General features: G+C 39.1%; 1 protein-coding gene across 1 annotated transcript in view; it reads right to left on the reverse strand.

Moving 5' to 3' along the window:
- Positions 1–9,978: 9,978 nt before the first annotated feature.
- LOC307051218 (uncharacterized protein) overlaps positions 9,979–15,715 on the reverse strand; it is a gene marked incomplete at both ends in the record, with an annotated part of 36,092 nt that continues 30,355 nt past the window's right edge. Inside the window, one exon of the mRNA XM_079701550.1 lies at positions 9,979–12,371. Within this exon, the coding sequence (XP_079557676.1) occupies positions 9,979–12,371 (2,393 nt within the window). The remainder of the gene's footprint in view (positions 12,372–15,715) is intronic.

Here is a 15,715-nt window from a genome sequence, read left to right on the forward strand (position 1 = left end):
TGCCTCCCACTCAGTGTTTTTTTTTTGTATAGTTCTTTTCTTTTTTTCTTTTTTTAACATCTTTATTGGAGTATAATTGCTTTACAATGGTGTGTTAGTTTCTGCTTTATAACAAAGTGAATCAGTTATACATATACATATATTCCCATATCTCTTCCCTCTTGCATCTCCCTCCCTGCCACCCTCCCTATCCCACTCCTCTAGGTGGTCACAAAGCACCGAGCTGATCTCCCTGTGCCATGCGGCTGCTTCCCACTAGCTATCGGTTTTACATTTGGTAGTGTATATATGTCCATGCCACTCTCTCACTTTGTCCCAGCTTACCCTTCCCCCTCCCCATATCCTCAAGTCCATTCTCTAGTACGTCTGCGTCTTTATTCCCGTCTTGCCCCTAGGTTCTTCATGACCATTTTTTTGTTTGTTTTTTAGATTCCATATATATGTGTTAGCATACGGTATTTGTTTTTCTCTTTCTGACTTACTTCACTCTGTATGACGGACTCTAGGTCCATCCACCTCACTACAAATCTCAATTTCGTTTCTTTTTATGGCTCAGTAATATTCCATTGTATATATGTGCCACATCTTCTTTATCCATTCATCTCTTGATGGACACTTAGGTTGCTTCCATGTCCTGGCTATTGTAAATAGAGCTGCAATGAACATTGTGATACATTACTCTTTTTGAATTATGGTTTTCTCAGGGTATATGCCCAGTAGTGGGATTGCTGGGTCGTACGGTAGTTATATTTTTAGTTTTTTAAGGAACCTCCATACTGTTCTCCATACTGGCTGTATCAATTTACATGCCCACCAGCAGTGCAAGAGTGTTCCCTTTTCTCCACACCCTCTCCAGCATTTATTTTTTCTAGATTTTTTGATCATGGCCATTCTGACTGGTGTGAGATGATATCTCATTGTAGTTTTGATTTGCATTTCTCTAATGATTAATGATGTTGAGCATTCTTTCATGTGTTTATTGGCAATCTTTATATCTTCTTTGGAGAAATGTCTGTTTAGGTTTTCTGCCCATTTTTGGATTGGGTTGTTTGTTTTTTTGTTATTGAGCTGCATGAGCTGCTTGTAAATTTTGGAGATTAATCCTTTGTCAGTTGCTTCATTTGCAAATACTTTCTCCCATTGTGAGGGTTGTCTTTTCATCTTGTTTATGGTTTTCTTTGCTGTGCAAAAGCTTTTAACTTTCATTAGGTCCTATTTGTTTATTTTTGTTTTTATTTCCATTTCTCTAGGAGGTGAGTCAAAAAGGATCTTGCTGTGATTTATGTTATAGAGTGTTCCGCCTATGTTTTCCTCTAAGAGTTATATAGTGTCTGGCCTTACATTTAGGTCTTCAATCCATTTTGAGTTTATTTTTGTGTACGGTGTTAGGGAGTGTTCTAGTTTCATTCTTTTACATGTAGCTGTCCAGTTTCCCCAGCACCACTTATTGAAGAGGCTGTCTTTTCTCCACTGTATATTCTTGCCTCCTTCATCAAAGATAAGGTGACCATATGTGCGTGGGTTTATCTCTGGGTTTTCTATTCTGTTTCATTGATCTATATTTCTGTTTTTGTGCCAGTACTGTATAGTTCTTTTCTTAAGGTAATGTTTACACAAATTGAAATGCACCAATCTTAACTGTATCATTTTTAACAAATGGATCCATCAGTGTTAAAGATAATGAACGTTTCCATGATTCACTGGGAACTGTCTGAATTATATTTTCCAGGTTAATTTTAATAATTAGGTGGCAAAATATTGATCTCCTCTGGACACAACACAGAAAGGTAAACAATGTAAAAAATCACCATGTCCCATGCTCTTTTTTGTTCATGTATGCTAATTTGAAGTGACCATTTCAAGATTAATTTAGTTGTATTATTACCAATGGGTTGAAATAGTACTTTAACTGATGAAACATTGTAAAGTGTGTTAAACTTAATTTTATTTAGTTAACTTATAACTGTTGCATAGCTGATCAAGCTGATTTCCATTTATATGCCACGTGTGTTTGTTTTCCTTTCATTCCATTATAACATTTAAAAAACTTCAAGTTATTAAAAATGAAAGATAAAGACTAAACTTCAAGGATGGATTGAACCTCTTGGAAATCTTTCTAAATTTAGTTATGTGCAAGGAAAAACACAATTATTCAGGGAAAAGATAGAAATGATATATAAGCCAATAACTTATGAAAACTTTTCAACTGATGTGATATATGCAGCAGAAAAGTTTTAAAATATAAACAATTTGATGCTAAACACATTTGAAATCTGAAATGGTTGGGGAAGATCAGTCACTTCAATATATTTGAAAAATTTCCCTTGAGACTTTGTGTTTGACCCATGGATTAGTTAGAAGTGTGTGTGTTGTTTAGTTTCCAAGTGTTTGAAGATTTTCCTGTTATTTTTCTGTTATTGATTTTTAGTTTGATTCCATTGTGGTTGGAGAGCCCATGCTGTATGATTTCAATTTTTAAAAATTGGTTGAAGTTTGTATTATTGACTTGTTTACATGGTCTGTCTTGTATATGTTCTCTGAGCATTTGAAAAGGATGTGTATTCTGGAGTTGTTGGGTGGGTGTTCTATAAATATGTTGGTTGATGGTATTGAGTTTTATGCATTCTTGCTGATTTTCTGCCTAGTTGTTCTGTCAGTTGAGATAGGGTTGAGAGAGGGTGTTTAAGTCTCCAACTTTAATTGTGGATCTATTTCTCCTTTCAGTTCTATCAGGTTTTGCTTCACATATTTTTCAACTCTGTTGTTTTGTGTGTACATATTTAGGCTTTCTATGTCTTCTTTTATCATTATATAATGTCCTACTCTATCTCCAATGTCATTTTCTTTGCATAATATATTTTTCTATCTTTTTACTTTCAATTTGCCTGTACCATTATATATATTTTCTAATTAATTAATTAATTAATTTTTGGCTGTATTGGATCTTTGTTGCTGCGCATGGGTTTTCTCTAGTTGCGGCGAGTGGGGGCTACTCCTTGTGGTGTGTGGGCTTCTCATTGCAGTGGCTTCTCTTGTTGCAGAGCATGGGCTCTAGGTGAGCAGGCTTCAGCAGTTGTGGCTCACGGGCTCTAGAGCGCAGGTTCAATAGTTGTGGTTCACGGGCTTAGTTGCTCCTCAGCCTGTGGGATCTTCCCAGACCAGGGCTCGACCCTGTGTCCCCTGCACTGGCAGGCGGATTCTTAACCACTGTGCCACCAGGGAAGCCCCTGTATCATTATATTTGAAGTGAAGTTTCCTATAGACAGCATACGGTTGGTCATTTTTTAAAAACCCATTCTGCCCATCTCTGTTTTAATTGGTGTGTTCAGACCATTTACATTTAATATAATTAGTGATATGTTAAAGCTTAAGTCTGCCATTTTATTTTTTGTTTTTTATTTGTCTATCTTTTCTTTCTCCATTTTCTTTTTCCTGTCTTCTTGTGTGTTATTAGAATGTTTTTTAGAATTCTACTTTGATTTCTCTATAGTGGGTTTTAGTGTATCATTTTGTATAGCTTTTATAGTGGTTGGCCCACACATAAATTATCACAGTTTACTGGTTGTCATTTACCAGTTCAAGAGAAGGGTTGAAAACCTTCCTCCCTTTACATACCTTTACCCTCCCCCATTTATAATTGTCTTAAATATTTCCTCTACATACATTTTGAACTATATCAGACAGTATTATAATTTTGGATTCAACCGTCAAACATAATTTAGAAAACTAAATTCTAAAAAGGAGAAGACCAAAGAAGATATACAGACTGCCAACAAACACATGAAAGAATACTCAACATCATTAATCATTAGAGAAATGCAAATCAAAACTACAATGAGATATCATCTCACACCAACCAGAATGGCCATCATCAAAAAATCTACAAACAATAAATGCTGGAGAGGGTGTGGAGAAAAGGGAACACTCTTGCACTGCTGGTGGGAATGTGAATTGGTACAGCCACTATGGAGAACAGTATGGAGGTTCCTTAAAAAACTACAAGTAGAACTACCCTACGACCCAGCAATCCCACTACTGGGCATATACCCTGAGAAAACCATAATTCAAAAAGAGTCACGTACCAAAATGTTCACTGCAGCTCTATTTACAATAGCCCAGAGATGGAAACAACCTAAGTGTCCATCAAGAGATGAATGGATAAAGAAGATGTGGCACATATATACAATGGAATATTACTCAGCCATAAAAAGAAACGAATTTGAGCTATTTGTAATGAGGTGGATAGACCTAGAGTCTGTCATACAGAGTGAAGTAAGTCAGAAAGAGAAAGACAAATACCGTATGGTAACACATATATACGGAATATAAGAAAAAACAATGTCATGAAGAACCTAGGGGTAAGACAGGAATAAAGACACAGACCTACTAGAGAATGGACTTGAGGATATGGGGAGCGGGAAGGGTAAGCTGTGACAAAGCGAGGGAGAGGCATGGACACATATACACTACCAAACGTAAGGTAGATAGCTGGTGAGAAGCAGCCGCATAGCACAGGGAGATCAGCTCGGTGCTTTGTGACCGCCTGGAAGGGTGGGATAGGGAGGGTGGGAGGGAGGGAGACGCAAGAGGGAGGAGATATGGGAACATATGTATATGTATAGCTGATTCACTTTGTTATAAAGCAGAAACAGCCACACCATTGTAAAGCAATTATACTCCAATAAAGATGTAAAAAAATTTTTTTAAATAAAAAAATAAAAAGAAGGAAAGTCTATTGTGTTTACCCATATTTTTGTTTACTGTGTTCTTCCTTATTTCCGGATGTTCCAAGATTCCTTTTTTTATTAATTCCTTTCTGTTTGGAGAACTCCCTTTAGCCTTTTATTTATTTATTTATTTATTTTAGGGTAGGCCTACCGGCAACAAATTTCTTCCAGGAGGATATTTTCACTGGACATAGAATTCTGGGTTAATTTTTCTTTTCTTTCACCACTTGGAAAATATGCCATTTTCTTCTGACATCCAGGTTTCTGATGAGAAATCTACTCTCATTCAGATAGTTATTGCCCTATGGGTAATGTGTCATTTCTTTCTTTCTTCTTTTAAGATTTTTTCCTTCTTTTTAGTTTTCAGAAATTTGACTATGTCTTTTGGTATAAATTTTTTGTTTGTTTATCTTGCTTTGGATTTGTTTGGCTTCTTGAATCTCTGGGTCTCTATCTTTTGCCACATTTGGAAAGTCTTCTCCTCTCCTTCTGGAATTCCAGTGACACAAATATTAGATCTCTTGGTATTGTCCCTGAGGCTCTGTTAATTTTTTACACTCTGTTTTCTCTCTTTTGCTCAAATTGGGTACATAATTGCTATTGTTCTATCTTCTGGTTACCTGACTCTTTGTCTTCCTGTTGTTGAGCTAATCCACTGTTTTTCATTTCAATGATTGTATTTTTAATTTGTAAAAATTCCATTGGTATTCCTCTGTATTTCTTTATTTCCTTGCTGCAACTTTACATTTCTTTTCTGAGAATATTTTTTCTTTTGTTTCAAGCATGTTTATAATTGCTCATTGAGGCATTTTTCAGTCCACTTAAAAATCATTGTTAGATATTTCCAACATCTCTTGCATCTTGGTGTTGGCATCTTTTAATAGTCTATTTTATTCACTTTGATATCTTTCTAGTTGTTGGTATGACCCAGGTAGTACCTTCCTAGATGTGCCTGTACCCAAAAGGAACTCTTGCTCAAGTGCATGAGGAGATGTATTCAAGAATGCTTATAGTGGTATTATTATGGTAACAAAACTCTTGGAGCAACCCAAAAGTCAATCAGTAGTAAAATGAATTTAAAGGTGAAGGTGGGGCTTCCCTGGTGGCGCAGTGCTTGAGAGTCCGCCTGCCGATGCAGGGGAAACGGGTTCGTGCCCCGGTCTGGGAAGATTCCACATGCCGCGGAGCGGCTGGGCCCGTGAGCCATGGCCGCTGGGCCTGTGCGTCCGGAGCCTGTGCTCCGCAACGGGAGAGGCCACAACAGTGAGAGGCCCACATACCGCAAAAAAAAAAAAAAAAAAAAAAAAAAATTAAGGTGAAGGTGTATTTATATAGTGGAATACTGTAGAGTGGTGTAAATGAATGAACTGCATTAACATGGATGAATTCAATACCATAATGATTGAAAAAAGCAAGCCCACAGATGATCCATACTACATGAATCCATTTATATAAATTTCAAAGACAGACAAAAATCAAACAATGTATTATTTAGCAATATATGCATATCTGATATAATTACAAAGAATAACAAGTAATTAATTAAAAATTCAGGATAGTGGTTGATTATAATGAGGGTGGAAGATGTTATCGTGGAGGCACACAGGGATTTCCAAGGTCTTGGTATTGTTCTAATTCTTAAGCTGGGTGATGAACATTTTATTATTTTTATTTTAAATTGCACATATACATTGTATACACTTTTTGGAATGTTTAATAGATTTCAAAATAGAAAAAAATAAAAACAAAAAGTAATGTCTTTGGGGTCAGGCTGCCTGGACTCAAATCCTGATTCCACCACTTACTAGCTAGGTAGCCTTGGGCAAGTTACTTTAATTCTGTATGTCCAGTTTGTTCATCTCTAAAATTGGCATACCAATTGTACCATTATTTTGAGGATTAAATGAGGTATGTGTAAAGAATTTAGAAAACAGTAAGGTGCATAGAAATTGTATAATAGTAATAATAATAATACATCATATGTAACATATAATTTTAATAATTATTAGTTTCCCTCCAGACCTTCCTTCAAAAACATTAAGGCTCATTCCTAAAGAAATAAAAGAAATTTTTTTGGAGAACACTAGGATATTTTAGTGGAGATTTTAGGAGTCCCAGCTTTGTATCCTGACACTTGCCGGGCCACATCCTGAAAAGAGTTCTTTGCCCATTCATCACAATGCCCCTTAAAGTCAAGTCTGATATTTTATAAACCTGGCTCTGCACTACCTCACATGGAGCACCATGTCAAAATTTCCACTCAGGACAGAAACTTGGGTGCAGACCACCTTATCACACAAAAGCAGAGAAGACTTGGGACTTCCCTGGTGGTCCAGTGGTTAACACTTCACCTTCCAATGCAGGGGATGCGGGTTTGATCCCTGGTCAGGGAGCTAAGAACCCACATGCCTCACAGCCAAGAAACCAAAACATAAAACAGAAGCAATACTGTAACAAATTCAATAAAGAATTTAAAAATGGTCCACATCAAAAAAATCTTGAATAAAAAAAAAGCAGAGAAGAGAAAACAGCAGTTGCTACACACCAGCTACTCAGTTTCTTTTTCTTACATATGAACAGATAATCTATCACCAGACATATGAAAACCACAAATGACACAGAAACACAAAAAGAGAAATGCAACCTTCAGGAAACAGATCATTCAGGAAATAAAGTGAACTTTGAAAATCTCAAGTGCTACTATGGAAAAGACATAATCAGATAATAAGAAAACTCTTAGGGATTTAAATATGCCATTAAAATTAAAAATTCAATAAAAATACTCAAAATAAAGTGAGGGACTAACTTTAAGTGAGGATATAGAGGAAAAACCTAAGATGTAAAAGAGAAATATAAGAAAGATAGAGAAACAATTTAAAATGTTCAATATCCAACAAGTACAAGTCTCAGAAAAACATAACAAGCTGAAGTTAGGAATACAATTATTAAGGAAATAATACTAGAGATGAAAAAATCCCAGATATGAAAAGGCATGAATCGTTAGAATGTATAAAACATTGAATGACATAAGTAACATGTAAGACATTTATGAAGTGGAAGCGAAAACTAAATGCATTTCCAGTTATGCAGAGACACAGAAAGTTTATTTTTGTGCACTCTCTCTTAAGAAGCCACTAGAGGATATACTGTAGCAAACAGAAGGAATTAAAAAAAAAAAAAAGAAGGAGACTTTCTTGAACCTTACCGCAATCACCTAACATATGCCCAAATCCTCTAACTCCTTTGTAGGGCACTGTTACTTAGTTGACCCATGGTTCCCCATGGTGTGCAGTCTCCCTCATTATAAGTCAGTAAACCCACCTTTACTGACTATAATGTTCTGATATAATGTGTTCCTGGTGATCTTTACCTGCAGGGCATTCATAATTTATAGGGTCATTAAAAGTAAATTTTTAACATTGCTTTTCAGGTTTTAAAACATCTATAGACAGGGCTTCCCTGGTGGCGCAGTGGTTGAGAGTCCGCCTGCCGATGCAGGGGACGTGCGTTCGTGCCCCGGTCTGGGAAGATCCCACATGCCGCGGAGCGGCTGGGCCCGTAAGCCATGGCCGCTGAGCCTGCGCGTCCGGAGCCTGTTCTCCGCAACAGGAGACGCCACAACAGTGAGAGGCCCACGTACAGCAACAAAAAAAAAAAAAAAAAAAAAAAAAAACATCTATAGACAAACAAGGAATTCTTAGCTACAGTTGTAGAATGGGTCATTAACCCTAACTATATAAAAGTAAAAGCGCATTTTTGAGAGGTTTGAAAGTATAAGGGAGAAACAAGTAACAGGAAAAATAAGAATTCTGTTAGTTTCTTTCATGCAAGAAAATCAAAAGAAACTGTTGTTAGTGGAACAATAAATGGAGCTTTCAGTTTGAGCAGAGAAGTAACAGAAAATAGTGAGACAGCTATATGTGAAGGATGTATGAGAGAAATTTTAAGTACCAGATACCAAACAACAATAGCATGAAATTAATTGTTTAAAGTTTATGAAAAAGTTACAAACATATTCTTTAGCGATAAGAAAGTATTTTAAAAGTTAGAAAATGAAGGTTTAAAAGTGCTTTCCAAAGGGATAAAATGAAAAACAGATAACCAGGTGTTGGCAGGAATGCTGAGGAACTGGTATATCCAGACACTGCTGAAAGCAATGTAAACTGGGACAACCACTTTGGAAAACTATTTGGAAATATCTGCTAAAAGTGGACATGCACTTACTAAATGAGTAGCAATTCCACCCTTAGGTATATACCCAACAGAAATGCATATACGTGTTTGTTGAAGGACATGTAAGAGAATGTTTATAGCAGCGTTATTCAAACAGCCAAACGTTGCACCAACCCAAATATCCACATACAGTAAGATGGGTTATAAATTGTGACATATTCCTACAGTGGAATACTATACAGCAACAAGAATGAAGAACTAAAATTAAAAGCAGTATCACGGATAAATGTCATAAACATATTGTTGAGAAGCCAGATGCAAAACAGTTCACACTCTACTATTCCATTTATATAAATTCAAAACCGGCAAAACTGAACTATAGTATTGGAAGTTGAGATATTTGTTATACTTGAGCTGGTAGTGATTTTAAGGGGTAATTTGTGTGGCACCTGGGATGCTAATAATGTTTCGTTTCTTCAAGTGCTGATACCAAGTATGTTCACTTTCTGAAAATACAGTGAGCTGTGTTAAGGGTTTGTTCACTTTTCTGTATGTATGTTATAATTGAATTAAAATATTCATTAAAAAAATTATTTGCCAGTAGGATGAGAGCTAGGAAAGAAGTGTAAATAGAAGTGTTGGTTTTCATCATGCTTTCTCACATATTATATTTGTTATATGAATGTATTCCTTTGCAAACAAAATGAATATTATGTAAACATTTTAAATTTTTGCTATTTAGCATCAAATAACTTAGAGCGTGATTAAACAGAATGAATAAAGAGAAAACAATATTTTATTAAGACAGTTCATTGCAACAAGTACCAACGGAAGGAGCAAAAATTTCAGGAAAATCAACAGCATGCAAGGATTTGGAATGGCACACTATAAATAAATGCAATGACAACAGAATTTAGTTTTCCAAAATTGGACAAGGTAAAGTTAAATGGACTAATTCATTACAAAAAGGAAATCAAGGCTATATCAGAAGATGGAATTTTTCTCCATGATGCCCTCAAATTCGGTATCTGGGGAAATTAGAGATAAATGACAAATACCTTGCATCATGATGAGATCCCTAACTGAATCCAAAGCTATTCCGGAAGTTGGCGTTTTCCTCTATTTCTTCACCAGCGCCCTGGGTCGGGAGGTTAGGGAGAATCGGCTTCAAGAATTTAAACTCATTTAACCCGGAACCTCCTGTCAGACACACCTCATACTGGTAGCTCTGGGACAGGGTCCCCGTGCCGCTGACGTCCACCAGGTGGCCCGGAAAGGGGCCCTCGGGCACCGAGCAGCGACCCACCGAGGCCGCCCCGCCCCTCCTGCACAGCCGCACCGCGACGAACACCAGCACCGAGAAGAGGAAGAGCGACGACACCGACGCCAAGGCGACCACCAGGTAGACGGTGAGCGGGGCGGCCGGGGCCGCGTCCTCCGCTTCCGCTTCCGGGGCCGGCAGGTAGGGCTGCGAGAAGCCGTCCACCAGCAGCACGTGCAGCGTGACGCTGGCCGACAGCGGCGGCTCCCCGTTGTCCTTGACCAGCACCACCAGCCTGTGCTTGGCCGCGTCGCGCTCGCTCATCAGTCGGGCCGTGCGCACCTCGCCGTTGTGCGCCCACACGCCGAAGAGCCCGGGCTCCGTGGCCTTGAGCAGCTGGTACGACAGCCAGGCGTTCTGGCCCGAGTCGCCGTCCACCGCCACCACCTTGGTCACCAGGTAGCCCGCCTCGGCCGCCCTGGGCACCAGCTCGGTGCAGGGCGCCGAGGCGTTCTGCAGCGGGTACAGCACGAAGGGCGCGTTGTCGTTGTCGTCCTCCACGAGCATGCGCACCAGCGCCTGGCTGCTGAGCGCGGGCGAGCCGCGGTCGGCGGCGCCCACGCGGAACTCGAACGCCCGCAGGGCCTCGTAGTCCAGGGACCTCAGGGCGAACAGGTGGCCGTTGTCCGGGTTGATGGACACTAGGGAGGCCAGGGGCACGTGCGGGTCGAGGGGCGGCAGCAGCGAGTAGGTGACCTGGGCGTTGGCGCCCGCGTCTCTGTCTGTGGCGCAGACCGTGCCGATGTGCAGGGCGGGGCTGTTGTTCTCGCGGACGGTCAGGGTGTAGGAGGTCTGGGTGAAGGCGGGGGCGTTGTCGTTGACGTCGGACACCAGCACGGTTATGTTGTGCTCGGTTTTCAGTCTCGGTGTCCCCATATCTGTGACGGTGATGGTGACGTTGTATTCCGCTCTGCTCTCTCTGTCCAGTGGCCTCTCGGTCACTAGGGTGTAAAAGTTTTTGAATGTGGGTTTCAAAAGAAAGGGGAGATCATTCTGGATGGAGCAAACCATCCTACCGTTGTCCCCGGAATCTGGATCAGAAACACTGAAAACGGCCACCACAGTCTCTGGGGAGTTTTCTGGGGTAGAGCTGGTGAGCGTCGACATGGTCAGTTCAGGGACATTGTCGTTCACATCCACCACCTCTATAACTACAGTGCATTTTCCTGAAAGGCCCCCGCCATCTGTGGCTGCAATCTCCACGTTATAATATCGAGTTGCCTCGAAATCCAATGCCCTTTTCAGACGAATTTCTCCTGTTATTTCGTCTATTACAAATGGTTGAGTAACTTCATCACCTTGGAATAGAGCGTAGGCTACATTCCCATTCGTTCCTGCATCTAAATCTCGGGCGGAGACAGCGACAACAAAGGAGTTTAGGGGGCTGTTCTCCGGAATCTGTACCTCATAGACCGACTGTAAAAACTCAGGGGCGTTGTCATTGATGTCCACTACTTCAATGCGGACTGCAGTGGTCCCGGACCTGGGCGGAGCCCCACTATCCAGCGCCGTGAGGGTTAAACTGAGCTCAGGCCCTTCCTCCCGATCCAGCGGTTTGTCCAGCACCAGCTCTGGGTATTTTCTGCCATCTCCGCGATTATGAGTGACAACATGAAAATGGGAGTTGGGGCTGATTGTGTAATTCTGAATAGTGTTGCTACCTATGTCAAAGTCCTGAGCTATTTTCAAAGGAAACACAGTCCCTGACTGGACGTTTTCTGGGATTTTTAGGAGCATTTCCCTCTCGAGGAACTCTGGGGAATGGTCATTTATATCTGTGAGCTGCAGATCAGCTTGAAAAAATTGCACCGGGTTTTCCAGTAATAGTTGGAAATGCAGTATGCAGGGATCTGTCGCCCCACACAGCACCTCCCGGTCTAGTTTTTCATATAGAAGCAAATTCCCGGTCGTTACATCCAGCTGCAAGAGCTGTTTATTTCCTTTGTAATGGATTCGCGCGCCCCGAGTGGCCAGTTCCCCCACCCTGAGCCCCAGGTCTTTTGCCAGGGTGGCCACAAAAGACCCACTTTCTGTTTCTTCTGGCATGGAATACCTAACTGTTTCAGAGCCAGACTCCCACAAAAGCAACAATATAGCAAGAAAGATAACTTGCCTTTTCTGTAGCGTTTTTGCTGGTGCAGTCTCCATTGTTTAGATCCGGTTCAGAACTTGCAGTTTCTTCAACTCCGTATGCAACCAACCCAGATGATTTGGTTAAATAAACTCGAATTAGATCTTTCTGACTGACCTGCAGTAGAACGATGCCCTTCTCTGGAGATCTCTGCCTCTAGATCTTATGTAAAATGCTTCCTTCTTTTAGAAAGCATTCAGAGTTCTGATTCCCAGCTTAATGGCTTCCCGGGTATCCACAGAGCCATTCATTCCTACTCCTAGCCTGCAGCACCACCAGGCGTCCTTATTTACTATTGCATATAGTATTTGCCGTCTCATTCCAAGTTAGGACCTTTTAAGTCACAGAAGTGTTCCCAGTTGTATCTCCACTTCTCAGTTATTGTAAGTTCTAAATAAACATGTGCTAAGTTAACTTCCAGCGAAAGAATACTATTCAGAACAAACTAAAACACTAGTATTCCTCATAAAATATCTTTTGAGTACTTGAAGAAACTTTCTTTTGTGCGATTCTTATTTGATTATATTCACGAAATAAGCAATAATGGATGTTTACAAAAGTTTACACTATTAAAATTATTTTTATTTTTAAATATTACATATTAGAAAAGGGCATAAATCATGAGTGTACAACTCAAAAAATTTTCAGGAAGTAAACACACTCATAAGCAAAACCTAAATTAAAATTAAAATGTTTCAAAAACCCTAGAAGCCCCTTCCTCTCATTGTCTGGTCACTACCCTCCCCCCTAAAGGTAAGCACTCTCCTGATTTCTATTATCATAGAGCTTGTGTGTGTGCGTCTTTTTTGAACTTTTATACAAATGGAGTTATAGAGTGTTATGTTTGTCTTCTTTCACTCAACATTACCTTTGTAAAATTCATCTGTTACATATTGTTCTAATTTATTTTATTCTCATTGCTTTATGTTATTCTATTGTATGACTATACACCATTTGTTTTTTTATTCTCCAGTTGATGGACACTGGGGTTTTTCAGTTTGGGAATATTTTGAGTAGTGCTGCTATGAACACTCTTGTATATGTCTTTTGGTGTCTATGTGTGCATTTATATTTACTATATTCCTAGGAGTTAGACTGTTGTGCCTTAAGATGTGCACATATATATATAGCTTTAATAGATATTGCAAAACAGTTTTCAACTGTGTTTTTATCAAAACCAGCAGCGTGAGAGTTCCAGTTGCTCCATATGCTTGTCAACATTTGATAATATCTTTTAATTTTAACTTCTCTGATGAGTGTGTAATGATGTCATATTGTAATTTTAATTAGCATTTCCCTGATGATTAATTAAATTGAGCACATTTTTCACATGATTATTTTTATTAGTGTATATTCTTGTGAAGTACATAAGTCTTTTGTCTATTTTTCTATTTAGGGTATTTGTCTTTTTTTCTTATTGATCTTTAGAAGTTCCTTATATATTCTGGGTATAAGTACTTTTTTAGAAGTATGTATTGCAAATATTCTCTCCCATTCTATGGCACGCATTTTAACTCTCTTGTGGTATCTTTGAAGAACAAAACTTCTTAACTTTTACTCTAATTTTTCAATATTTTTTATTTACGGTTAGAACTTTTTGTGTTTTCTTTAAATCTTTGCATACACTAAAGTCAAGAAAATATTGTTGTATGGTGCTTTTGAAAAATCAATTACTTTACTTTTCACATTTAGAGGTATAATCCTCCTGAAATTATTTTTTCATGTTAATGAGGTTAGGGTCAAATTTTTTTTTTCATATAAATATCCAAATGACTGCACCATCTATTGAAAAGAAGTTCCATTCCCAATTGTTTCTGACGTGCCATTTTTTTCATGAATCAAGGGTTCATAGTTCTGTTCAAGAGTCTTTTTTTCCCATTTTCTCTTTGTTTATCCCACAATACAGTATTATCTTAATTACTATACTTCATAATAGGTTTTATTATCTGATTGCTAAGTCCTCCAGTTTTATTCTTTTTCTTTAAGATTGCTTTGGTTAGGGGCTTCCCTGGTGGTGCAGTGGTTGAGAGTCTGCCTGCAGATGCAGGGGACACGGGTTCGTACCCCGGTCCGGGAAGATCCCACATGCCGTGGAGCGGCTAGGCCCGTGAGCCATGGCCGCTGAGCCTGCGCGTCCGAAGCCTGTGCTCCGCAACGGGAGAGGCCACAACAGTGAGAGGCCCGCGTACCGCAAAAAATGAAAATAAAAAAAGATTGCTTTGGTTATTATTGTCCCTTTGTATTTCCATATAAACTTTACCTTTCTCTTTTTGGTAAGATTTTTTTTGATGTGGACTATTTTTTTTAAGTCTTTATTGAATTTGTTACAGTATTACTTCTGATTCATGCTTTGGAGTTTTGGCCACAAGGCATGTGGGATCTTAGCTCCCTGATCAGGGACTGAACCCACATCCCCTGCATTGGAAGGCAAAGTCTTAACCACTGGACGGCCAGGGAAGTCCCCATATAAACTTTAGATTCAGCTTGTCAGCTTCCACAAAGAAATCTGCTGAAGTTTTGTTTAGGATTTTATTGCCTCTGTAGATTGAGAAGAACTGACATATTCCCAATATTGAGTCTTCCAACTATTGAACATTATATATCCCTCTGTTTATTCAGATATTTAACTTTTCTCAATAATATTTTATATTTTTCAGTGTAGAAGTCTTACGCATTTTGTTATGTTTGTTTCTAGATATTTGATGTTTCTGAAACTATTGTAAATGATGTTTGAAATTTTTAATTTTCTGGGTTTTGTTGCTGTATAGAAATACAATTATTATTTGCATGTAGACCTTATATCCAGTGGCATTACTTACTTCATTTATTAATCCTAATAAAGAGTCTGCAGATTCTTTATGACTTTTAATGTATACAATCATGTCATTTTTATTTTATTTTATTTATTATTATTTTTTTATGGTACGCGGGCCTCTCACTGTTGTGGCCTCTCCCGTGGCGGAGCACAGGCTCCAGACACGCAGGCTCAGCGACCATGGCTCACGGGCCCAGCTGCTCCGCGGCATGTAGGATCTTCCCGGACCGGGGCATGAACCCGTGTCCCCTGCATCGGCAGGCGGACTCTCAACCACTGCGCCACCAGGGAAGCCCTCATGTCATTTTTTAAAAAGACTTCTTATTTCTTCTCTTCAAATCATTCTGTCTTTTATTTTTTCTTTGCTTTATTCCACTGGTTAGAACCTATAGTAAAACACTGAAGTGAAATAGTAAAGGCAAGCATTCTTGTCTCATTCTTGATCCCTGAGGGAAAGTTTTAAATAATTTACCATTAATGATAATGTTTACTCTAGGTTTTAAAATACTTTATGAAAGTTCCCTTGTGTTTTCAGTTTGCTAACAATT

Source organism: Hyperoodon ampullatus (genome assembly GCF_949752795.1).
Source record: "Hyperoodon ampullatus genome assembly, chromosome: 4".
NCBI lineage: Eukaryota > Metazoa > Chordata > Mammalia > Artiodactyla > Ziphiidae > Hyperoodon > Hyperoodon ampullatus.